This window comes from Scyliorhinus canicula, chromosome 1 (genome assembly GCF_902713615.1).
Source record: "Scyliorhinus canicula chromosome 1, sScyCan1.1, whole genome shotgun sequence".
NCBI lineage: Eukaryota > Metazoa > Chordata > Chondrichthyes > Carcharhiniformes > Scyliorhinidae > Scyliorhinus > Scyliorhinus canicula.
In genome coordinates this window covers 34,936,848-34,962,404 of record NC_052146.1, presented here as the reverse complement: position 1 = coordinate 34,962,404, position 25,557 = coordinate 34,936,848, and the positions used below count along the sequence as shown (strand labels likewise).

The 25,557-nt window shown below is 49.0% G+C and overlaps 1 protein-coding gene across 3 annotated transcripts in view; it reads right to left on the bottom strand.

Moving 5' to 3' along the window:
- Positions 1-23,875: 23,875 nt before the first annotated feature.
- Positions 23,876-25,557, bottom strand: part of thoc5 (THO complex 5) — a 41,572-nt gene continuing 39,890 nt past the window's right edge. For all 3 annotated transcript variants that reach the window (XM_038781797.1, XM_038781884.1, XM_038781973.1), the window contains one exon: positions 23,876-24,612. In XM_038781797.1, the coding sequence (XP_038637725.1) occupies positions 24,549-24,612 (64 nt within the window). In that variant the 3' untranslated portion in view covers positions 23,876-24,548. The remainder of the gene's footprint in view (positions 24,613-25,557) is intronic.

The following is a 25,557-nucleotide window of genomic DNA, read 5'->3' as shown; positions in this document are numbered from 1 at the left end:
GGCCAGGGAGGGGGGGGGGCTTTGCCCCCGACGATGTCCAGGGCAATTATCTCTTTGCTCCCGAAGCGGGACAAGGACCCCCTTCAGTGTGGGTCTTATAGGCCGATCTCGCTCCTTAACGTAGATGTCAAGTTGTTGGCAAAGGTGCTGTCCAGGAGGGTGGAGGATGTGGTCCCGACGATGATTCATGAGGACCAAACGGGATTTGTAAAGGGGAGACAATTGAATGCCAACGTGCGGAGGCTCCTGAATGTTATGATGATGGCGCCGGTGGCTGGGGAGTCAGAAATAGTGGTGTCCATGGATGCGGAGAAAGCTTTTGATAGGCTGGAGTTGAGTTACCTGTGGGAGGTGTTGTGGAGGTTTGGGTTTGGTGAGGGGTTCATTAGCTGGGTGAGGTTGCTGTACAGCTCCCCGGTGGCGAATGTGGTGACGAATGGGAGGAGGTCAGAGGACGTTCGGCATTCCAGAGGGACGAGGCAGGGGTGCCCCTTGTCTCCCCTGCTCTTCGCGTTAGCAATTGAGCCCCTGGCCATGGCGCTGAGGGACTCGAAGGGTTGGGGGGGATTGTGTGGGGGGGGGGGGGGGGGGGGAGGAGCACCGGTTGTCGCTGTATGCAGATGATCTGCTGCTGCATGTTGCGGACCCGGCTGAGGGGATGCCAGAGGTGCTGAGGATACTTGAGGAGTATGGGGACTTTTCGGGATATACGCTAAATGTGGGGAAAAGCGAGCTGTTTGTCCTGCACTCGGGTGGTCAGGAGAGGAGATAGGGGAACTCCCGTTGAGGAGGGCTGAGGGGAGCTTTAGGTATCTTGGGGTCCACGTGGCTAGGACCTGGGGGGCTATGCATAGGCTTAACTTTTAGAGGCTGGTGGGGCAGATGGAGGAGTTCAGGAGGTGGGATGCTCTGCCGCTCTCGTTGGCGGGCAGGGTCCAGAGGTTTTTGTTTCTTTTCCAGTGCCTCCCCATGTTGATCCCAAAGGCTTTTTTTTAGAAGGGTGAATAAGTCGATTCTGGGGTTTGTGTGGGCGCGGAAGGCCCCAAGAGTAAGGAAGGTATTTTTGGAGCGAAGAAGGGAGGTAGGGGGCCTGGCGCTGCCCAACCTGTGTGGATATTATTGGGCGGCGAACGTGGAGATGATTCGCAGGTGGGTGACGGAAGCGGAGGGGTTCTTTTGGCGGTGGCAGCCCTTTCTCGATTTCCTGGCGAAGGGGTAGAGAGTGGTCGGTCTCAGCAGCAACCGGGGGGGGGGGGGGGGGGGGGGGGGCAGGGGTGGTGGGTTTGGTGATGGTTGGGGGGGGGGTGTATTTGCGGCGGTGGGTTTGTGTTATTTTCTTCTTTCTTGTATTGCTATTTGTTATTATTTATTTTGGGGGGGAGAGTAAACAGCACGCGCAGGATGTTCTCCATGACGGGTTGGAAGACTGCGCATGCCGAGGATGCCCAGAACGGGGGCTAAGTGTACTCGTACAGTCCCTTGTGCATATTGATTGTGACGTACGGTGAGGCCAAACAGTGAGCTGCATCTCAACCTCATCCTCGGCCTCTCCTGGATCATACAGATGCAAGGCCTGGCCCCGCCTACCTCGACCAGGGCGCCTGGAGCACCGGCCCTCCTACTGCCTGTCAGTACACCTAGACTGGTGCCCACATGTTGCACATGGGTCAGAATGGTCTTCATCGACTTATCTTTTTTGTTTTTGGCATTCAATAATTTTTATTGAAATTTTTTGAAAAATATATATCAACAAAACAATACAATAATAACAATAACAATAATAATAACAAACACCCCCCAGCACCCGTAACAACACATATAACAAACCCCCCAACCCCCCCAAATAAACAACAGAATAAATTAACAATAAGCAAATTAACTTAAACACTATCCCCCTAAACCCCCCTTACCCCCCCTCCCCCCCCGGGTTGCTGCTGCTGCTGACCTAGTACCTTATCGTTGAGCCAGAAAGTCGAGGAAAGGCTGCCACCTCCTAAAGAACCCTTGTATCGACCCCCTCAGGGCGAATTTGACCCTCTCCAACTTAATGAATCCCGCCATGTCATTGATCCAGGTCTCCACGCTCGGAGGTCTCGCATCTTTCCACTGCAGCAAGATCCTCCGCCGGGCTACTAGGGACGCAAAGGCCAAGACATCGGCCTCTTTCGTCTCCTGCACTCCCGGCTCCACACCAACCCCAAATATCGCGAGTCCCCAACCTGGCTTGACCCTGGATCCCACCACCCTCGACACTGTCCCCGCCACCCCCTTCCAGAACTCCTCCAGTGCCGGGCATGCCCAGAACATATGGGCATGGTTCGCTGGACTCCCCGAACACCTGACGCACCTGTCTTCGCCCCCAAAGAACATACTCATCCTAGGTCCGGACATGTGGGCCTGGTGCAGCACCTTAAACTGGATGAGACTAAGCCTCGCACATGAAGAGGAGGAGTTCACCCTCTCCAGGGCGTCCGCCCATGTCCCCTCCTCAATCTGCTCCCCCAGCTCCACCTCCCACTTAACCTTCAGCTCCTCTACCGACGCCTCCCCTTCCTCCTGCATTACCTGATAGATGTCAGACACCTTCCCATCCCCAACCCACACCCCCGAAAGTACCCTATCCCTTACCCGCCGCGGGGGCAACAAAGGGAACCCTCCACCTGTCGCCTAGCAAACGCCTTGACCTGAAAGTACCTGAACATATTACCCGGGGGGAGCACAAACTTCTCCTCCAGCTCACCCAGGCTCGCAAACCTCCCATCAATGAACTGGTCTCCCAACTTCCTAATGCCCGCCCTGTGCCACCCCAGGAACCCGCCATCCATGTTCCCTGGGACAAACCGGTGGTTCCCCCGCAGCGGGGCCTCCACCGAGCCCCCCACTTCCCCTCTGTGTCGACTCCACTGCCCCCAAATTTTGAGGGTGGCCGCCACCACCGGGCTCGTGGTGTACCTCGTTGGAGGGAGCGGCAACGGAGCCGTTACCAGTGCCTTCAAGCTCGTGCCTCCGCAGGACGCCATCTCCATCCTTTTCCATGCTGCCCCCTCCCCCTCCATTACCCACTTGCGTACCATCGAGACATTAGCCGCCCAATAGTACTCAGAGAGGTTGGGCAGCGCCAGCCCCCCTCTATCCCTGCCCCGCTCCAAAAAGACCCTCCTTACCCTCGGAGTCCCGTGCGCCCAAACAAATCCCAGAATGCTGCTGTTCCCCCTCCTAAAAAAGGCCCTTGGAACGAAATTGGGGAGGCACTGAAACAAAAACAAAAACCTCGGGAGCACCGTCATTTTAAGGGACTGTACTCTACCCGCCAACGGCAACGGCAGCATGTCCCACCTTTTAAATTCCTCCTCCATCTGCTCCACCAACCTAGTAAAATTAAGCTTATGCAAAGTCCCCCAGCTCCTAGCCACCTGAACCCCCAGGTACCTAAAACTCCTCACTGCCCTCTTTAGCGGGAGCATACCAATCCCCTCCTCCTGATCTCCCGGGTGTACGACAAACAGCTCACTCTTGCCCAGGTTCAATTTATATCCCGAGAAAACCCAAAATCAGCAAGAATCTCCATCACCGCCGGCATTCCCCCCACCGGGCTGCTACATACAGCAGCAAGTCGTCCGCATACAGCGACACTTGGTGCTCCTCCCCCCCTCGCACCAAACCCCTCCACCTCCTCGACTCCCTGAGAGCCATGGCAAGAGGCTCTATTGCCAACGCAAAAAGCAAGGGGGACAGGGGGCACCCCTGCCTCGTCCCACGGTGGAGCCTGAAGTACTCGGACCTCCTCCCATTTGTCGCGACACTCGCCATTGGGGCCTCGTACAGCAACCTCACCCATTTAATAAACCCCACCCCAAACCCGAACCTTTCCAACATCTCCCACAAGTACCCCCACTCAACACTGTCAAAGGCCTTCTCCGCATCCAATGCCACCACAATCTCCGCCTCTCCTTCTGCTGCCGGCATCATTATCACATTTAGCAGCCTTCGCACGTTAGTGTTCAGCTGCCTCCCCATCACAAAACCCGTCTGATCTTCATGTATTACCCCTGGCACACAGTCCTCTATTCTAGTGGCCAAGATCTTCGCCAGCAACTTGGCGTCTACATTCAGCAGTGAAATCGGCCTGTGTGAACCGCACTGCAAGGGGTCCTTATCACGCTTCAGGATCAGGGAGATTAGTGCCCGAGACATCGTCGTGGGCAGAACACCCCCCTCCCATGCCTCGTTAAAGGTCCTGACCAACAGGGGGCCCAGCAGGTCCACATATTTCTTATAAAATTCAACCGGGAACCCATCCGGTCCCGGCGCCTTCCCCGACTGCATGTGGCCAATCCCACTGACCAGCTCCTCCAACTCGATCAGCGCCCCCAGTCCCTCCACCTGCTCCTCCTGCACCCTTGGAAATCGGAGCCTGTCCAAAAAATTCTCCATTCCCCCTCCCACCGCCGGCGGCTCCGACCGGTACAGTTCCCTATAGAAGTCCCTAAAGACCTCATTGACCTCTGCCCCCTGCCGCACCACATTCCCATCTCTATCCTTCACTCCACCAATCTCTCTAGCCGCGTCCCGTTTACGCATCTGGTGCGCCAGCATCCTGCTCACCTTCTCTCCATACTCATAGACCGCTCCCTGCGCCTTCCTCCACTGTGTCTCCGCCCATCTGGTGGTCAATAAATCAAACTTGGCCTGCAAGCTATGCCGTTCCCCCAGCAATCCCTCCTCCGGGGCCTCCGCGTACCTCCTATCCACACTCAACAGCTCCTCCACCAGTCTCTCCCTCCTCTCCCCCCTCGCCCTATGGGCTCGGATTGAGATCAGCTCCCCCCTAATCACTGCCTTCAGAGCCTCCCACACCATCCCCACCTGGACCTCCCCAGTATCATTGACCTCGAGGTACCTCTCGATACATCCCCGAACCCTTCTACACACCTCCTCATCGGCCAACAACCCCACGTCCAGACGCCAAAGCGGGCGCTGGCCCCGCGCCTCCCCCATCTCCAGATCCACCCAATGCGGAGCATGGTCCGAAATCGCGATAGCCGAATATTCGGCCTCCTCCACCCTCGGGACCAGTCCCCTGCTCAGAACAAAGGAATCAAAGCGGGAATAAACCCTGTGCACATGGGAGAAAAAGGAGTACTCCCGAGCCCTCGGCCTCCCGAACCTCCAGGGATCTACTCCTCCCATCTGGTCCATAAACCCCCTCAATACCTTGGCCGCCGCTGGCCTCCTGCCTCTCCTTGAACTAGAACGATCCAGTAGGGGATCCAGCACCGTGTTGAACTCCCCCCCCCCATGATCAAGCCCCCCACCTCCAGGCCAGGAATGCGGCCCAACATACGCCTCATGAAACCAGCATCATCCCAATTTGGGGCGTACACATTAACCAACACCACCCTCTCCCCCTGCAGCTTACCACTCACCATCACATATCTCTAGCCACTATCAGCCACAACCTCAGATGCCTCAAACGCCACCCTCTTCCCCACCAGCATCGCCACCCCCGGTTCTTCGATTCAAGCCCTGAATGGAAAACCTGCCCCACCCACCCCTTCCTCAGACGAACCTGGTCCGCCACTTTCAGGTGGGTCTCCTGGAGCATGGCCACGTCTGCCTTCAGCCCCTTCAGATGCGAAAACACCCGGGCCCGCTTAACCGGCCCATTCAACCCCCTCACGTTCCACGTAATCAGCCGGATCAGGGGGCACCCCGCCCCCCTCTCCCGTCGACTAACCATAACCCATCGACTGCTCGCCCCTGGCCATCACCCATTCGGCCCGTTTCCCACGGCGATAGAACCTCACCCCGACTCCCCCCGAACTCCTCCCTGGCCAATCCAGCAGCAACCCGGTATCCCCCCCCCCCCCCCCCCCCCCCCCCCCCCCCCCCCAGGCTAGGACCCCTCTTAGCCGCGACTCTCCCTCCACTGTACTCCCGTGAGCCAGCTGACTTCTGCTGACCCCGGCAGCTCCCGCTCTATCTCTGTCCCCTCCCGATATGAGGTCCCCCCTCCTCCCTGCATCAGCTCTCCTGGGCACCGCTTCAGCGCGGGAAACCCGGTCTAATAGCCATGCCCCTCGCCACCAGCTCCACCCCCTCGTCCCGCAGCGCGGGAAACCAGAGAAAAGCCCGCGCTTTCACACTGCCCCACCCCACCAACAAAGCTCCCAAACCGCAGTCCCAACCCAACCAACAACTCCATACAAACAAAGACACAGATCAACCACAAACCCCAGTACCCCCCTTAGAACACAAAACCATAACCCACATCGTCCGAAAGCGAGAGAAAAAACAAAAACAAACAGAATAACCCGCTACAGCATAAACAATGATACATGAATAGAATAGAAAACCTCCCACAGCCCCCAATCTCTAGTTCAAGTCCAGCTTTTCAGCCTGCACAAAGGCCCACGCTTCCTCCGGGGACTCAAAGTAGTGATGCCGGTCCTTGTAGGTGACCCACAGGCAGGCGCGCAGGCGGCAACATGCCGAACTTCACCTGCTTTCCATGGAGCACCGCCTTCGTCCGGTTAAACCCGGCTCTCCGCTTGGCCACCTCCGCACTCCTGTCCTGGTAGATACGCACTACCTAATTCTCCCACTTACTGCTCCTCACCTTCTTGGCCCATCGGAGAACACACTCCCGGTCGCTGAACCGATGGAACAGCACCAGCACCGCCCGCGGGGGTTCATTTGCCTTAGGCCGCCTGGCCAGCACTCTGTGGGCCCCCTCCAGCTCCAGGGGCAGATGGAAGGATCCTGCCCCCATCAGCGAGTTCAACATCATGGCCACATACTCCGGCAGGTCCGACCCCTCCAGCCCCTCCTCGAGGCCCAGGATCCGCAGGTTCTTCCTCCGTGACCGAAGCTCCATCTCCTCAAACCGATCTTGCGACTTTTTATGAAGCGCCTCGTGTATCTCCACCTTCCCCACGAGGGCTGAAACCTCCTCCTCGCGCTCAGAGGCCTGCTGCTGCAACTCGAGTATAGCTACACCCTGGGTTGTCTGGATCTCCAGCAGTTTACTCGTCGTCACCTTCAGGGATTCCAACAACTCCCCTTTCAGCTCCGTGAAATAGCGCAGAAGGGCCGCCTGCTGCTCCTCAGCCCACTGCCTCCACTCCTTAGGGGCTCCACTGGCCGCCATTTTGTCCACCTTCCCCCGCTTTTCCAGGGGAGCTGCTGCCGTTTTTCTCCTCGCCCCACTTCGAGTTCGAACCATAAATCCCGGGGGGTTTTTCTCCAGACCCCTTTATCCACCGGGAATCGTCGAATCAGCGCCGTTTGGGGCCCTTAAAAGAGCCCACAAGTCCTTTTAAAGCGGGAGCTGCCGAACGTGCGGCTTAGCTCCGCATAGCCGCAACCGGAAGTCGTCTTCATCGACTCTAATGACATTGCACGTCTCAGCGGCCGACTCTTCGTCCAGAGGCCGGAGTCATTGGAGCATTAGGTCCGCTCCATGGGGATACCATGTGAGGGGCAACATCCCAAAATGCTGCTGATTTTGGTACCCGTCCACCTACTACTTTATGGGTGCAGGGTTGGAGATTTGGAATTGGGCAGTAAGGTGGTGGGCTACCCAGCCATCATATTTTATGTGCCCCCTCCCACCCCAACTGAAAACACACCTGCCTGGTGCGTCCAGCCCTCATGTTCCCTTCACAATCCAGCCCTTCATGCTCAAGTTCCAACATCAGCAATCACAATTTACAGCACAAGAAGCTTCCATTGATTGCCTGGCCCCAAATTCATCCTTCTGGGTTACTAGATTTTAATCACATCTGCAAGGTTGTCAAATGCTTAGACACGGTTGGAGTTGGGCAGTGTTGTGGAGATGTAAATGGGCAGTCTCAGTGATATATGATCAGAGCTACTCTTAATGGTTACATACAGCACCAGGGTTGTGAATAACCAAAGTTCAGCACCGGACAACTGCCGGTGAGAGGGATGGACTAGCTGGTTAGGAAACAGAACTTGTTGCCCGTGGGGGGGGGGGGGGGGGGGGGGCGCGCGATTTCTGCTCGTCCAATTCTGGATGTTAGACAAACAGTCTGACATTTTAATCAATGGAGGGGTTGAGAAATCCCAAAATAGAAAGCTTTCTAATTAGAACTACATAGAATTGAAAAGAATAATAATGACCTTTACGTCTTCTACAATCTGTATTTGTTCAGTGCTGCAGTTTGTACCAGAGGAAATAATCAGCACCAGAACTTGGATTTCAATACTCATTTGTAATATAGTTAGTTTCTGCTTAGTCAGTTGGCACCCTACCAAAGTATGCAAATGAGGTATATTTTTGCTGCAGTGCAGGTATCACTAATGGCTATTTTTACTCGAGGGTTATATCCCTGGAGAAAGAAATAAAGTGAGTGCAGCAAAATACAACAATGATAAATGTGCCAGAAGGCACACAGAACTACAGAAATGTGTCCTCTTTGAAATTGTGACTTCCCTTGGGTCAGGCATATTGTCTTAAATCCAAGTTAATGCTACTTGTCCAAAATATATTAATACAAATTATAGAACATTCTAGAAGAGAAGCAATTTTTCAATTCCAGCACGACTGACCCTTAAAAAGGTTCATTATTAAAATTGCAGTAAATTATGAGGCTTGAATTGTTCATCTAAATGTGTCACTATTCAGTACTTATGAAAAATTACTCCAAGTGCTTCTGAAGACATTTTTGTTGCCAATTTGTGTGCTATCCCAAGGTATTGCTACCTTTCTAAGAACGGGTAGGCATGTCTAAGACTTGACAGTGAGTGCCATTTGGCTATTAAATTGTGGAGGCTATCAGAGATAAACTTAATTATTTATCCCCCAGTTCCTTCACACATACATATTTTTATCAAAGGATGTTGATCAGAGTGGAAACCCTATCTGAGTTTCCTCTCTCTAACTTGCAATGCTGAGGCCAATTGCAGTATTTCTATTAAATCTCCTATTGTTATCCATCTAACTCAGCATAAACCAGGCACCCTTTGAGTTCATAAGAGCAGAAAATGCTGGAAATAATCGGCAAGTCTGGCAACATCTGTGGAGAACAAAACATTGTTAACATTCCAGGTTGGTGAACCTCCATCACAACTCAGTTTTTCAACATTTTCTGTTTGTATTTTAGATTTGCAGCTTCTGCAGTATTTTACTCTTGACCTTTCTGAGCTGCCTGGCCCAGCCAAATACTGCTCAAAAGCACAGAACCATCAGAGGTGTAATGCGTTACTTATAGATCAAATGTAATTATTATCAAATGGTGGTGTGAGCTGGGGAACATTTGTACTCACATATATCATATACACATATATATAGGAGCAGATTGAAGGCTTTCTTTTTGTTGGATGTGTATGGTATGCAATGCGTATCCCTGTAAATAAAACCTTGTAAATGAATAAAGATTAGACTCCAGTGTTTTATCCCTCCACCACCTGGCTAAATGAATTTCTGACTTCATGTTGAAATTTTGAACCTTTTTTATTCATTGGTCACACAATGCAGAAAACACTGCATTTAAAGTAAGCTAAAGAAGAACAGTCTAATCACTTAAAGCCTAATAACTGCGTCAAATAACTAGCTGGCATAGTGATATTGGTGCCTCACCTAACAATGCCAGGTGACAGAAGGAATAAATCTATCCTGATTCCCAATCAGTGATTTTTATTGCAAGGTATGCGCGTGTGTGTGTGTGTGTGTGTATATATATATATATATTATCGGCAGATGTGGAGTGATGCTCTTTATCATGGTTTTACTTGATACATAAAAATGTCCACTTTTTGAAGTGCTGAATGAACAGTTCCCCAGAGCCATTCAAAGAGCATCAGGGCAAACCGGGAGAATAGTGGGGAGAGAAAATTGAACATAAAACCACAGTGAGGCTTTGAGATTTTGTACTTTCATAAATATACAGGCTACACTTTCCTAGCTTACATAATTATATTGATCATTTGAAGTTAAAAAGTTGCTTATAACAGAAAGGTTGCAAATGCCTCCAAAGCAGAGTTAATAATCACTTACAGAACTGCGAAGATAGTAGCGAAAATCGCTTATTGTCACAAGTAGGCTTCAAATGAAGTTACTGTGAAAAGCCCCTAGTCGCCACATTCTGGCACCTGTTCGGGAAGGCTGGTACAGGAATTGAACCGGCTGCTGGCCTGCCTGGGTCTGCTTCAAAAGCCAGCGATCTAGCCCTGTGCTAAACCAGCCCCTTTTAGTAGTGTTCAGGATTATGTGGAATACGAACAAATGTGGCATCATACAATATAAGTTTGATGAATTGTGCTAACCAAATCGACAGACAGGCTACAAACCGAAGCAGATTCAGATGAATACTGCTGAGTGTAATAGTGATGGAATTTGCAATGGCCTATAAAATTGATGAGCATCTACTGATCAGATCACACTCAGGGGGCTTTTGCGGCCTAGTTACTCGACATTTTAAAAATTAATTTGTGGGATGTGGCCTAGCATTTATTGTCATCACTAATTGCCCGTGAGAAGGTTGTGGTGGGTGATTATTCCATTTCACTCCAGACTGGAGTCTTTTAGATGGTGAACCTGCTTTGACAAGTCAGCAAGTGAATTACTTGCCACAAAATTCTAAGCCAAAGGCCTGCTCTTTTAGTCACAGTAGGTATATGGCTGGTCCAGCTCAGTTTCTGGTCAATATCATCTTCTCCAGGATGTTGATGGTGGGAGATTCAGGGATTGCCGTGCCATTGTACGTCAAGAGGAGGCAATTTAATTCTCTCTTGTTGGATATTGTCATTGTCTGGCAGTTGTGTGGCACAAAGGTTACTTGCTACTTATGTGCCTTGGGGATTTAGATCAGCACGGATCTGGACAGGAAGAGGAACCTGGGCAGTACGTTCATCTTGATTGTCTGCACCCTCCCCCCCTCCCCTCCGGCCCCCAAGGAAGAGTGGGATCATGGTCCACCTCTGCAGGTACTTCTTTACGTCCTCCACCAGACTTGTCAGGGTCCATTTGTGGATCCGTGTCCAGTCCTGGGCAATTAACGGAATTTGTTTTGGCTTGTTTAAATGGCAGTCCCTCCAGCTCTGCCCCTCTCCCTTGCGGGTTCACTGGGAAGGTTTCACTTTTGTTCAGGTTGAGAAGGCGCCAGACTCTTTCAGGAGCTTCATGATCCCCTCCATGCTGCTTTGGGGGTCCAAGACATAGCTGAGCAGGTCATCCGCATAGAGTGAAACTGTCCCCTCTCTGGATCCCCTTCCAATTTTTCAGTTCTGAGGGCACTCGCAAGAGGTTTGATTGCCAGGGGATTTGGGAGCGGGGACAGCAGGCATCCCTGTGCAGATGGAAGTATTTAGAGCTGGTGGTGTTGGTCCGCATCCCCGCCGTGGGAGTGCTGTACAGGAATTTCACCCAGACTGTAAACCCTGCTCCAAGCCCAAACAGCTCCAGTACCTCTACTCGATTGTTAAAGACCTTTTCTGCATCAGGAAGATGATCTCCTCTGGTGTTCTCTCCCCGGATTGCGTCGTTTTCACGTTCAGCAAGCGCCTGATGTTCGATGTTAGCTTTCTACCCTTAACAAAGCCTGTCTGGTCCTCTGCGACCACCTCTGGCATGTAGAGTTGCCTGGCCAGTATTTTCGCATCTACATTGAATAGCGAAATGGGCCTGGATGACCCGCGTCTTTGCCTTTCTTGGGTATCAGCAAGGTTGAGGCCTGTGCTAGCATTGGGAGGCAGGATGCCCCTTGTTAGCGAGTCTGTGAACATCTCCCACATGTGCGGGGCCAGTGCTGCCGCAAATTTCTTATAGAATCAGTCTGGTCCCGGGGCCCTCCCCGCCTGCACGGAGTGCCCCTGTTTTCTGATCTCCTCAACAACTGGCATGTCCAGTCCCTCAAGGAACTGCTTCATCCTCGAGTCCCCCGGGGGGGGGGGGGGGGGGGGGGGGGGCACGGAGGTGTGAAGGTCTTGAATGCTTCGCTGACCTTTTCCGGCTTGGTTATTAGTCTGCCGTTGTTGTCCCGAATCAGTGCTATTTTCACCTAACTATTCTCATCCCATTTTCCAACGCTTGGTCTGTAGCCTTGTATACTATGGTATTTGAAGTGCTCATCTAAATACTTGGGTTCCCACCTCTACCACCCTTTCAGGCAGTGAGTTCCAGATTCCAAACACCCTCTGGGTGAAAACGTTTTCCCTGATCTCCTCTAAACCTCCTTCCCCTTACCGTAAACCTATGCCCCCTAGTTATTGACCCCTTCACTAAAGGGAAAAGTACCTTCCTGTCCACCCTATCTATGTCTCTTAGAATTTTATACACCTCACTCAGGTCCCCTCCTCTCATCCTTCTCTGCTCCAGGGAAAACAGCCCCAGCCTCTCCAGTCTCTTTTGATAGCTGAAATTACCCTGCCCAGGCAACATCCTGGTGGTACGGTAGCATAGTGGTTAGCACAATTGCTTCAAAGCTCCAGGGTCCCAGGTTCGATTCCTGGCTTGAGTCACTGTGCGGAGTCTGCACATTCTCCCCGTGTGTGCGGGGTTTCCTCAGGGTGCTCCGGTTTCCTCCCACAGTCCAAAGATGTGCAGGTTAGGTGGATTGGTCATGCTAAATTGCCCCTTAGTGTCCAAAATTGCCCTTAGTGTTGGGTGGGGTTACTGGGTTATAGGGACAGGGTGGAGGTGTCGGCTTGGGCAAGGTGCTCTTTCCAAGAGCCGGTGCAGACTCGATGGGCCAAATGGCCTCCTTCTGCACTGTAAATTCTATGAATCTCCTCTGCACCCTTTCCAGTGCAATCACTTCCTTTCTATAATATGGTGACCAGAACTGCACACAGTACTACAGCTGGGGCCTAACTAGCATTTTATACAACTCCATCATAACCTCCCTTCTCTTATATTCAATGCCTTGGTTAATAAAGACAAGAAACCCATCTGCCTTTTTAACCACCTTATCTACATGTCCTGCTGACTTCAGAAATCTGTGAACATGCACACCAAGGCCTCTTTGATCCTCTGTACTTCCTCGGGTCCGACCATTCATTGTATATTCCCTTGCCTGGTTAGGCCTCCCAAAATGCAATACCTCTCACTTTTCATGGTTAAATTCCCTTTGCCACTCTTCTGCCCATCTAACCAGCCAATCTATATTGTCCTGTAATCTTGTTCCTCACTATTTACCACAGCACCAATTTAGGTGTCACCTACAAATTTATCATACCTCCTACATTCACATCCAGATCATGAATGTGTACTACAAAGAGACCAATCACCGATCATGCAGAACACCACTGGACACAGGCTTCCAGTCACAGAAACAAACTTCAAGCATCACCCTCTGCCTCCTACCACTAAGCCAGTTTTGGATCCAGTTTGCCAAATTGCCTTGGATTCCATAGACTCTTACCTTCTTCATCAGCCTCCCATGTAGGACCTTGTCAAAAACCTTCCTAAAGTCCATATAGATTGCATCAACTGCACTACCCTCATCCACACACCTACTCACCTCCTCAAAAATTTCAATCAAGCTTGTCAGAAATGATCTTCCTTTGACAAAACCATGCTGTCTATCCTTGATCACTCTTTGCCACTCCAAGGGGAGATTAACTCTGTCCCTCAGAATTTTTTCCCCATCACTGTCGCAACATCCTGGAACTCCATCCCTAACAGCACAGTGTCTGCCCCGACACCTCAAGGACTGAAGGGGTTCAAGAAAGCAACTCACCACCACCTTCTGAAGGGCAACTAGGGATGGGTAATAAATGCTGACCTAACCAGCGACGCCCTCTTACCGTAAATGTATTTTAAAAAGTTTTCCTACCACTGAAATTAGACTCACTGGCCTGTAATTTCCTGGTTTGCCCCTACTTCCCTTTTTGAACAATGACACATTAGCTGTTCTCCAGTCCTCTGGCACCTCTCCTGTGGCCAGAGAAGGTTTGGAAATTTTTGTCAGGGCAGCTGCAATTTCCTCCCTTGACCCCCACAGCAACTTGGGATACAGCTCACGTGGCCCCGGGGATTTCTCCTCCACTTATAGGCTCATTAAAACTGCTCATACCTCCTTCCCTTGCAATGTGAAAAAAATGCAAAGTACTTAGTGAACACAGCTGCAAAGTGAACTGGAATATGTGATTGGAGTGTGACCACCACCTTTTTATGGCTGGAACCACAATCACTTTGCTACAGTACCCCTTGATTGGTAAAATTTACTTGGTAAGGGGGCACTACATTTTCATACTTGTTGACATTCAACTCTGTCAACAACAGCAAGGAAGCAAATTATTGAGACTATATTAATTCACGTCAATTAATTTATGCAAAATGTCTTGCTTAAAGCTTCCTTGCTGCCAAACCTCTTGAGTTATATCTTGGTCAAAGTATGCCAATTACACCGCAGAGTAAAATCACATCACTGTAGGAGTTCCTCAGGGTAGTGTCCTAGGCCCAACAATCTTCAGCTGCTTAATCAATGACAAAGGATGGTACAGTAATTAGCACTGCTGCCTCATTGCGCCAGGCCTTGGGTGATTGTCTGTGTGGAGTTTGTACATTCTCCGTGTCTGTTTGGATTGCCTCCGAGTGCTCCGGTTTCCTCCCACAGTCCAAAGATGTGCAGGTTAGGTGGATTGGCCACGCTAAATTGCTCCTTAGCATCCAAAAGAGATGGGGTTATGAGGATAGAGGATAGGGTGGGGGAATGGACCTAGGTAGGGTGCTCGTGGACAGTAGTAATTAACACTGCTGCCTCACACCGCTGAGGAACCCCGTTCAATCCCGGCCCCGGGTCACTGTTCATGTGGAGTTTGCACATTTGCCCCATGTCTGCGTGGGTCTCGTCCCCACAATCCAAAGATGTTCAGGATAGGTAGATTGTCCCGCTAAATTAATTAGAAACAAAAAGTAGGGTGCTGTTTCAGAGGGTTGGTGCAGGCCTGATGGGCCAAATGGCTTCCGTCAGCACTGTAGGAATTCTATGGACTTCCATCATTGGGTCAGAAGTGGGGATGTTCACTGATGACTGCACAATGTTCAGCATCATTCATGACTCCTCAGAAACTGAAGCAGCCCATATCCAAAGGCAGCAAGACCTAGACAATATCCAGGATTGGGCTGAGAAGTTTTTTTCTTTATTCTTTCATGGGATGCGGGTGTCGCTGGCAAGGCCATCCCTAATTGCCCTTGAACGGAGTACCATTTTGACAGACAACTACACGGTTGTAGACCTGGAATCACATGTAAGCCAGGCCAGGTAAAGACCACAGATTCTGTTTCCCAAAGGATACTGGTGAACCACATGGATTTTTAACCGACAATGAATTTATGGCCATCACTTAATTTTTAATTCAAATTCCACCATCTGCTTTGGTAGGATTTGAAACCATGTACTCTCCCTTACCTGGATGAGTGCAGCCTCAATAACACTTCAGAAGTTTGACACCACCCGGAACAAAGCAGCCCCCTAGCTTGGCACCCCCTCCGCAAACATTCACTCCCTCTATCACCGATGCATAGAGCAACAGTATGTACAAAAACTCACCAAGACTCCTTAGAAAACATCTTCTAAGCCAACAACCATTACCATCTAAAGGACAGGGACAGCCGAACATGACCATCTGGAAGTTATTCTTCACTCCACTCACCGTCATGACTTGGAAGTATATCACCATTCCTTTACTATAACTGGGTCAAAATGCTGTAACTTTATTTCTAACAGTAGTGTGGACTGCAGCAGTTCCCGGAGGCAGCTCACCACCACTTTCTTGAGGGCAATTAAGGAAGGGCAATAAGTGCTGGCCTTGCCAGCAAAGTCCACATCCGTTGATGAATCAAAATGTAGTTTTATGATGATATGTGACAGCTTTGATTGAGAAGCAGTACAGTAACTGTCAGGAACATTTATAGTTACTTTATAATGTCTGGTAATCCCTAATTGCTTTCAAACGTTTGAAAAGTTTGTGCCTTGGTACACGTGACAGTAAATCTGATAGTAAATCTAAGTACTTAAGAGTTTTTAATCGCTTGTAAAGGGGTCAATTGTAATTTTTGGGTTAACAGGAAATACTGTACCATGTGACCCGGTGGCCCTTGACATGGAAGCAGTATCAACAGAAAGGAAATTAAAATATGGAGACTGTGTGGCACACAGACATTGAGAAAAACGAACAGCTGCTGAGAGAAGGTGGTAGACTAGTAGATCTACAGTACCATGACTTACTGGAGCTGAGTGTTAAGAAGGTTTTGCATAGAAGCATGCAGTATAAGCAAGATTGCATAGGTAGAACCTTATTTACACAGAAGCTTTGCCTGTGGAGAATTGGCCAAGTCCTTGAAGGAAAGAGACTGGAATTTTGTTTCTAAGAACCGTGTGGCTGAAACTGGGACCATACAGAGTGAATAGTTTACTAACTCAGTCTCTGTATCTGTTATTCCCTATGTAATACATAGTACACACTGACCATGATTTACCTCTTAATTTATGTTAATTCTGGCATGCATTATAGTAATAGTAGCAAAAAGTGAAATCTTGTCTGGTAATTTCTTCCTTTGTTTGGTAAATCTGATGCAGCTAGATGTTATTCTTCAAAATCAAGCAGAGCAAAAGCTTGATGAAGTAAAATGTTTACATAAACCCAATAACATTTAACATCTTTTGGGCGGCAAGATGGTGCAGTGGTTAGCACTGCTGCCTCATGGCACCAAGGACTCGGGTTCGATCCCGGCCCCGGGACACTGTCTGTGTGGAGTTTGTACAGTCTCCTCATGTCTGCGTGGGTCTCAGCCCCACAACCCAAAGATCTGCAGGGTAGATGGGTACTCTATATTATTAAAAAAAACATTTAGCGGGCGGGTTTCTCTGAACCCCCAGCCGGGTCAGAGAATCCCCGGGGGGGGGGGGGGGGGAGACGAATATCGCACCGCCATATTCTCCAGCGCCGGCTTTCGGGCGGGGTTCACGCCATGCCGGTTGGGGACTGTTGGCAGCGCCCCACCCCCGGCAATCCTCCAGGCCCCGATGGGCCATCCGTTCCTGGCCAGTCCCGCTGGTGTGGATTAGACATGGTCCCACACGGCGGGAACTGGCAGGAAAGTCGGCTGGGGTGGTCCTCAGGGGAGGGGGCGCAGGAGGATCCGACCCTGATCGGGGCCCCCACGGTGGCCTGGCCCGCGATCAGGGCCCACCGATCTGCAGGCGGGCCTGTGCCGTGGGGGCATTTCTTCCTTCCGCGCCGGCCCCTGTAGGGCTCGCCACAGCCGGCGTGGAGAAGACACCCCCCTGTGCATGTGCCAGAATACCGCGGCAATTCCGCGCATGTGCAGGATCACGCTGGCCCTTTGGCTCTTGCGCGGACTCGCGCAGTCCCTTCGGCGCCGGCGGGCTCGGTGCCAACCCCTCCGACATCCACCTAGCCCCACGGAGGATTCTGCTTCTTGCAGTCGGCCTGATGCCGGAGTGGTTCGCGCCGTTTTTGACGCCGATGTCATGTGAGAGTACCTTTAAGAAATAGAGCAGCTCATATTATTGAAGTGATGTCAGAGCGGGGAGTTGCGTTGAGATCACTTCTGCTTTTTGGGAGTTTTAGTTTCAGTTTCGGGAAAAAGAGCTTGGGTGTGTCTGTGTTTGCAGTAAACTGGATCTGCTGTGATCTCTGCCAGAAAAGACTATCTCTGAATCATTTGGGTGATTTAAACTCATAATAGTAATGTCTTTAACCTGGTGTGTTTCTGTTTAAAGGTGTTAAGTCTTTTGGAGGTTTGAAAGAACATTGAGGGATTATTTAGTGTTGTATTATTTTCGGAGTCATCTTTGAAGTAAGGGGTGTTAAGGGATCCAATGTTTATTTAAAAAGGTTAAGTTGAATTCATGGAATAAACATTGTTTTGTGTTTAAAAACCCACGTGTCCATAATTGTAATACCACACCTGGAGACCAAGCCATGTGCTTAAAAAGCAACAATACATTAAAGGGAGAGGTTGGTTGAACTCCATGATACATTTTGGGGTTCTGAAAACGCCGCTCCCATAACACCGGCATCGGGCCATCTCGCTGATTTCGGTGAATCCCGCTGAACATCTTTTGAGACTTTATTATAACATTAGTATGCAAGTCAAATCAGTTCTCTGTTCAAGTATTGTTCTGATTGTCAAATCTTTCTACATTACATCAGACTAATAACTCACCTAAAGCTACTAATACACATCAGATGCTGTCAGACCTGCTGAGATTGTCCAGTACTTTCTGTTTGTGTTTCAGCTTCCAGCATCCGGAGTAATTTTCTTTTAGCCACTGTCAGTCCCCTCCTTAGCCTTAATCACCTCCAATTACATTTCTTTTGTCTTTGTCTTCGACAACTTTGTCAATCTCCACCCATTGCTATCCACCTATCCAGCCCCACGCTGAGCAAACAACTCAGTTCAAGGGTAATTGGGGTTGGGCAAGAAATGCTGAACCAACCTGCAACACCCACATCTCCTGATTGAATATTTTAAAAATTCGATGACACAGTGGGTAAATGTAGAACACCAAGAAGCATTGAATGCCTGGTTTGTATTAAGTTAGCTGTTTCTTACCTGGAGCACAGAGAATAACATTGAAATCAGCATTCCTGGGCAAAGGAAGAAAAACAAGACAGCTGTGTTTGTTCTAATGTTGAAATACATTTTCCTGAATGTATGCATACAGGCCATCATTGTATTTATCACTGCTGACATGAGACTGGTGAATTATTTGGTAGCGGGCTGAAAAAATAAAGCATCATTGTCATTGATTTTTGCAGTATTTCTCACGAGGTGGCTTTGGCTGGTTTGGTAAATTATTCCAATATTGAACTGTTGGAAAGTTAGCAAAATGAATTAAGATTCCATAACGATGCACAATTGCTTCACAGCTCCAGGGTCCCAGGTTCGATTCCGGCTTGGGTCACTGTCTGTGTGGAGTCTGCATATCCTCCCCGTGTGTGCGTGGGTTTCCTCCGGGTGCTCCGGTTTCCTCACACAGTCTAAAGATGTGCAGGTTAGGTGGACTGGCCATGATAAATTGCCCTTAGTGTCCAAAATTGCCCTTAGTGTTGGGTGGGGTTACTGGGTTATGGGGATAGGGTGGAGATGTTGACCTTGGGTAGGGTGCTCTTTCCAAGAGCCGGTGTGGACTTGATGGGCCGAGTGGCCTCCTTCTGCACTGTAAATTCTATGATAATCTATAATTGAGGATGGATTTAAAATAGTTAACAATAAAATACGGGTCCATCCGGGCACACAGGGAGAGGAGCGAGAGGAGTGAGAGGGATAGACTGGTGGGAAAGATACTGGAGGTGGACAGGAGGTATGCAGAGGCACCAGAGGAGGGACTGTTGGGGGAGAGGCGCAGCCTGCAGGCTGAATTTGATTTGCTGACCACTAGAAAGGCAGAGGCACAGTGGAGGAAGGCACAAGGGGCAGTGTACGAACATGGTGAAAAGGTGAGTAGGATGCTGGCTCATCAGCTCCGCAAGCGGGATGCGGCTAAGGAAATTGCTGGAGTGAGAGACAAGAGTGGGAATGTGGTGCGGAAGGGGGTAGAGGTGAATGAGGTCTTCAAGGACTTTTACGGGGAACTGTACCGGTCGGAGCCAACGGAGGAGAGGAGGGGAATGGAGAGGTTCCTTGACGGGCTTTCTTTCCCGAAGGTGCAGGAGGAGAAGGTGGAGGGGTTGGGTGCGCCGATTGATCTGGAGGAGCTAGTTAAGGGGATCGGGCAGATGCAGTCAGGGAAGGCACCGGGGCCGGATGGGTTCCTGGTGGAATTTTATAAAAAGTTTGTGGACCTAGTGGGCCCCTTGCTGGTGCGGACACTCAATGAAGCGTGGGAAGGGGGGACTTTGCCCCCGACGATGTCGCGGGCGCTGATCTCGTTAATTTTAAAGAGGGACAAGGACCCCCAGCAGTGTGGTTCATACAGGCCCATATCTCTCCTCAACGTGGATGCTAAGGTCCTGGCAAAAATCCTGGCCACCAGGATAGAGGACTGTGTGCCAGGGGTTGTGCACGAGGACCAGACAGGTTTCGTGAAGGGAAGGCAGCTGAACACGAATGTGCGGAGATTGTTGAATGTCATCATGATGCCGGCGATTGAGGGGGAAGCAGAGATAGTGGTGGTACTGGATGCGGAGAAGGCCTTCGATAGAGTGGAGTGGGGGTACCTATGGGAGGTGTTGGGGAGGTATGGATTTGGTGAAGGGTTCATTAGATGGGTAAGGCTGCTATATGAGGCCCCAATGGCGTGCGTGGCCATGAATAGGAGGAGGTCGGAGTACTTCCGGCTTTACCGAGGGACCAGGCAGGGTTGCCCCCTGTTCCTTGTTGTTTCCACTGGCAATCGAGCCGCTGGCGATGGCGTTGAGGGATTCAGAGAGGTGGAGAGGCTTGGTGCGAGGTGGAGAGGAACATAGGATGTCGTTGTATGCCGATGACCTGTTACTGTATGTGGCAGACCCGGAGGGAGGGATGGAGTTGCTAGTTGAGTTTGGGACCTTTTCAGGTTATAAATTAAATTTAGGCAAGAGCGAGGTGTTTGTGGTGCACCCTGGAGACCAGGAGGAAGGAATTGGTAGGCTCCCGCTTAGGCGGGCAGGGGAGAGCTTTAGGTACCTGGGGGTGCAGGTGGCCAGGGACTGGGGGACTCTTCACAAGCATAATTTCACCAGACTTGTAGATCAGATGGAGGAGGAGTTCAAGAGGTGGGACATGCTGCCATTATCGTTGGCGGGGAGGGTACAGTCCGTCAAAATGACAGTGCTTCCGAGGTTCTTGTTCCTCTTTCAGTGCCTGCCCATCTTTATCCCCAGGGCCTTCTTTAGGAGAGTGACTAGCAGTATTTTGAGCTTTGTGTGGGCACATGGGACTCCGAGAGTGAAGAGGGTGTTCCTGGAGCGAGGGAGGGATAGAGGCTGCCCAACCTTCTGGGGTACTATTGGGCAGCCAATGTGTCAATGGTGCGTAAATGGGTGATGGAGGGGGGAGGGGCGGCGTGGAAAAGAATGGAGATGGCGTCATGTGGAGGTACGAGCCTGGTAACGGCACCGTTGCCGCTCTCCCCTAAGAGGTTTACCAGAGCCCGGTGGTGGCGGCGACCCTAAGAATCTGGGGACAGTGGAGACAGCATCGGGGGGAAACAGGGGGCTCGATGGAGGCTCCACTGGGTGGCAACCATCGGTTCATCCCGGGGAACAAGGATGGGGGATTTAGGGGGTGGCAAAGGGCGGGCATCAGCATATTGAGGGACCTGTTTATTGGCGAGAGGTTTGCGGGCCTGGGGGAACTGGAAGATAAATTTGGCCTTCCCCAAGGGAACATGTTCAGATACTTGCAGGTAAAGGCGTTTGCTCGGCGACAGGTAGAGGGATTCCCTCTGCTGCCGTGGCGGGGGACGATGGACAGAGTGCTTTCGGGGGTGTGGGTCGGAGAGGGGAAGGTGTCTGACATCTATAAGGTAATGCAGGAGGTGGAGTCGTCGTCAGTGGAGGACCTGAAGGCTAAATGGGAGGAGGAACTTGGGGAGCAAATAGAGGACGGGACTTGGGCGGATGCCTTGGAGAGAGTCAACTCTTCCTCCTCATGTGCGAGGCTTAGTCTCATCCAATTTAAGGTGCTGCACCGGGCCCACATGTCCGGGACTAGGATGAGTAGGTTCTTTGGGGGTGAGGACAGGTGCAGTAGATGTTCGGGGAGTCCAGCTAACCACGCCCATATGTTCTGGGCATGCCCAGCACTGGAAGAATTCTGGAAGGGGGTGGCGGGAACGGTGTCGAGGGTGGTTGGATCCAGGGTCAAACCAGGGTGGGGACTCGCGATTTTTGGAGTTGCGGTAGAGCCGGGAGTGCAGGAAGCGAAAGAGGCCGGTGTCCTGGGCTTTGCGTCCCTAGTAGCCCGACGAAGGATTCTGCTGCAGTGGAAGGATGCAAGGCCCCCAAGTGTGGAGACCTGGATCAGTGACATGGCGGGATTTATAAAATTGGAAAGGGTCAAATTTGCCCTGAGAGGATCAATACAAGGGTTCTATAAACGATGGCAGACTTTTCTGGACTTCCTGGCTCAAAGATAGGTAACTTGGGCAATAGCAGCAGCAACCCGGGGGGGGGGGGGGGGCAGTGTTCCTTATTGTAGTATCTATTCTGTAACTTTATATTGTGTTAATTTGCATTGTTGTTAAAATGCTGTGTTGTTCATGGAGGTGGGGCGAATGTTTATGATTGTTAATATCATTGTTATTTTTGGTATTTTACTATGGTGCGTTATTGTTGTATAAATTCAAAATTCTTCAATAAAAATTATTTTAAAAAACCAAAAAAAACAATAAAATACGGCAAAAATATTTATCAGAATAACTAAATTTACAACTTCGGCACAGCTTGCAAAAGAGATCTTAAGCAGGTCGAGGACAGCTGAATGATTGATGAATTTGGGAAATATCCCACTGGACTGAGTCAAACTGTACTCAAAAAAGTGACACATCTAAGCTAAAGTTACTTTAAAATCAGTAAACAGCAAAATAATAATTCGGAACAAACTTGAGGATTATCCATATGAAAATAACCTGGTAAGTGGCAGCTTTCAGTTCTACAAAAGGCTGGTGTTACCTTTCTTTTCTTCTGAGCAGCATTTCAAGTAGACACTGCAAAGTTCTACAACGTAATGCAACAAGAAAGCTTTTGAATAAGTTCTACAAGGCAGAGTTCTGTTTTTACCTGGAGGTTAATAAAGAATTAACGGATAGGTGAAGCAGCAGGTAAAAGCTAGTGGAGTGATGTTGGGACTGTGGCAATATAGTGAGTGGGGTTGTAAACGGATTAATGCGGTTTCTAATTTAAATAAACAATCAGGATTTAGAAACTCAATGAAAAGTAGTCAAATTTGTAAACGATACTAAACTTGGGGGATCAATAAAAGCACTGAAGCAGGACTTAAAAAAATTGCAAATAAACAGAGCTTTAGATAAATTTCAATAGGGTGAAGTTAAAGGTACTACAAAATAAGAAAATACAAAATTGCGCTGCTGCACTGCCCTGTAACAGTGACTGCACGCTAAAAGCTTTTCAATGGCTGCAAAATGCTTTGGGATATCTTGAGGATGTGAAAAGGAATACATGAGGGCAAGCTGTTTCTTTCACCCTGTTAAGGGCTACGCCCAGAGTGTTAACTTGTCTTTTCTCCTCAGATGCCCATTAGCCTATTGTGTATTTCCAACATTTCTTGCTACTACTTCAGGCTTGCATTAGTTCCAGTTTCTTTATTTGTACTTCCATTACTCTGTTCCCTTCTCTGGAGATGGAGAGGTGTAAATTTGACCAGGGGTTGAGGAAAGATTAGATATCTCCATTCAACCTTACATTACATAGGGGCAGCAGGGTAGCATGGTGGTTAGCATCAATGCTTCACAGCTCCAGGGTCCCAGGTTCGATTCCCGGCTGGGTCACTGTCTGTGTGGAGTCTGCACGTCCTCCTCTTGTGTGCGTGGGTTTCCTCCGGGTGCTCCGGTTTCCTCCCACAGTCCAAAGATGTGCGGGTTAGGTGGATTGGCCATGCTAAATTGCCCGTAGTGTCCTAAAAAGTAAGGTTAAGGGGGGGTTGTTGGGTTACGGGTATAGGGTGGATATGTGGGTTTGAGTAGGGTGATCATGGCTCGGCACAACATCGAGGGCCAAAGGGCCTGTTCTGTGCTGTACTGTTCTATGATCAGATTTGATCTACAAAACACCAAATGGGATCAAAAGGTGAATCTGAACAAATAAAAATTAACTACATTAGACATGAAGCTACGATAATGATTTGTGAAGCTATTTTTTGTCTTTTCTTAAATAATGATTTAATCAATAATAATAATAATCTTAAATAAATGATTTCTAGGCTTCAAATGAAAGATTTTAAATCCATGAAATGTGTAATTTTAGTCCATAAATTTGTAGTTGTACAAGGTAAACAGCGTACAGGCCTTAACTCACTCCAGAGTTTAACTTGAAACAAATGGGAATGCTTTCAGTCAAAGTACACTGTTAAAATAAGTTTCTCACTGCACTTAAAAGTTGTGGGAATATAATTATTTTACTAAAAAATTTCAGCCCTAAGTTACAAGGCAAAAGGCTAATTGTTCTGCTCGTTGTGTGACAAAGTGAAATTCAATGCTGTACAGATTTTTACTCTTCAATGGTAAAAGTCCAAATTAAAAATATCATTTCAAAACTGTCATTCGCAATTTAGTCTTAAACATGTTGACTTGAATTCAGTTTCAATGACAACTGAAATAGATATTGTACAAAAAATGCCAGTGTATCCTCAAAAATAGCTCATACCAAAATTAAGTTGTAAACATATTCAATCTTGGGAGACAAAAAAAGAGATTCTGCAACAAAATATGGTATTTACCCCCCTTACTTTTATTGACCAATGCACACATTTCAGAGCTGTAATACTGATGCTTGTAGTTTTTTTTCTTGCAAACCTAAATTCTAACTCAAATTACTGTGAAAGACCCATCAGAAAATTAACATGTGCACCAGACTGCCGCATGCAGGAGCTTCATTCAAGTTCTGCTGCTTCATCGATGTGTGAAGAATCCCTGTGGATGATTGTATTTGAAAGGCTTGATTCGATTAGGACCTCTAAAGGGGAGAGAAGGAATCAAAATATGAGGGTTTCAGAGTGCTTGTGGCATCAAAACTAGATTCAGTTTGAAGGAAAATGGGTAAATTAAATGTAATTCAACACTTCCGCATTCCATTGCTTCTCCTTCTTTCACTAATAATTAAATGCTTTTGGTATTTCTAAAGGCTTTTCTTCTACCTGCCCCACCCACCTCTTCAATCTTCCCCTTTTTTCCCCTGAATGTCCTGGCCTACAATCATCTGCTCCCTCATTTAGGCAGCCACATTCTTTCTTATGTGATCTTAAGAACTAGATTATTCAATTGTGGAGAACATCACAGCACAGCCTGTTGTCATGTGCATTGCAGCAGAGTTACTAATGAGGAATGGAAACATCCTATATGTTTCCCTTTTGAGCTAAGTGGATGAGACTAACTGAGTTCTAAATGTTTCTCCAGTTGAGATCCAAAATTTGGCTGCAAGTCAAATCCAGATCTTTCAAGGCGTACGTTAAGCAATATAATGGTTACAACACTGGACTAGTGATCCAGAGACAAGTTCAAATCCCACCACATCAGCCGGAGAACATAAATTCAATTAATTAAAATTAAATAATCTGGAATTTAAAAGCTAATATCTGTAATGGTGACCACAAAACCACTTGAATGTCATAAAAACTAATTTAATTCACTAATGCCGGAAGGAAATGTATTATTCTTACCCAGTGCAGCCTCTACGTGACTCCAGACCCATAGTAATGAGGTTGATTCCTAATTGCCCTCCGAAATGGTCTAGCAAGCCACTCAGTTGTATTCAAGAAGATGGTTCACCATGACCTTCTCAGGGGCAATTAGGGATGGACAATAAATCTTGCGAATGAATAAAACGTCTAAATTGTTTAGTACCACAGATTAAGCGTTTATCCAATAAGTAAACAGTTTAAGTTTTCGCCTGACAGCTCAG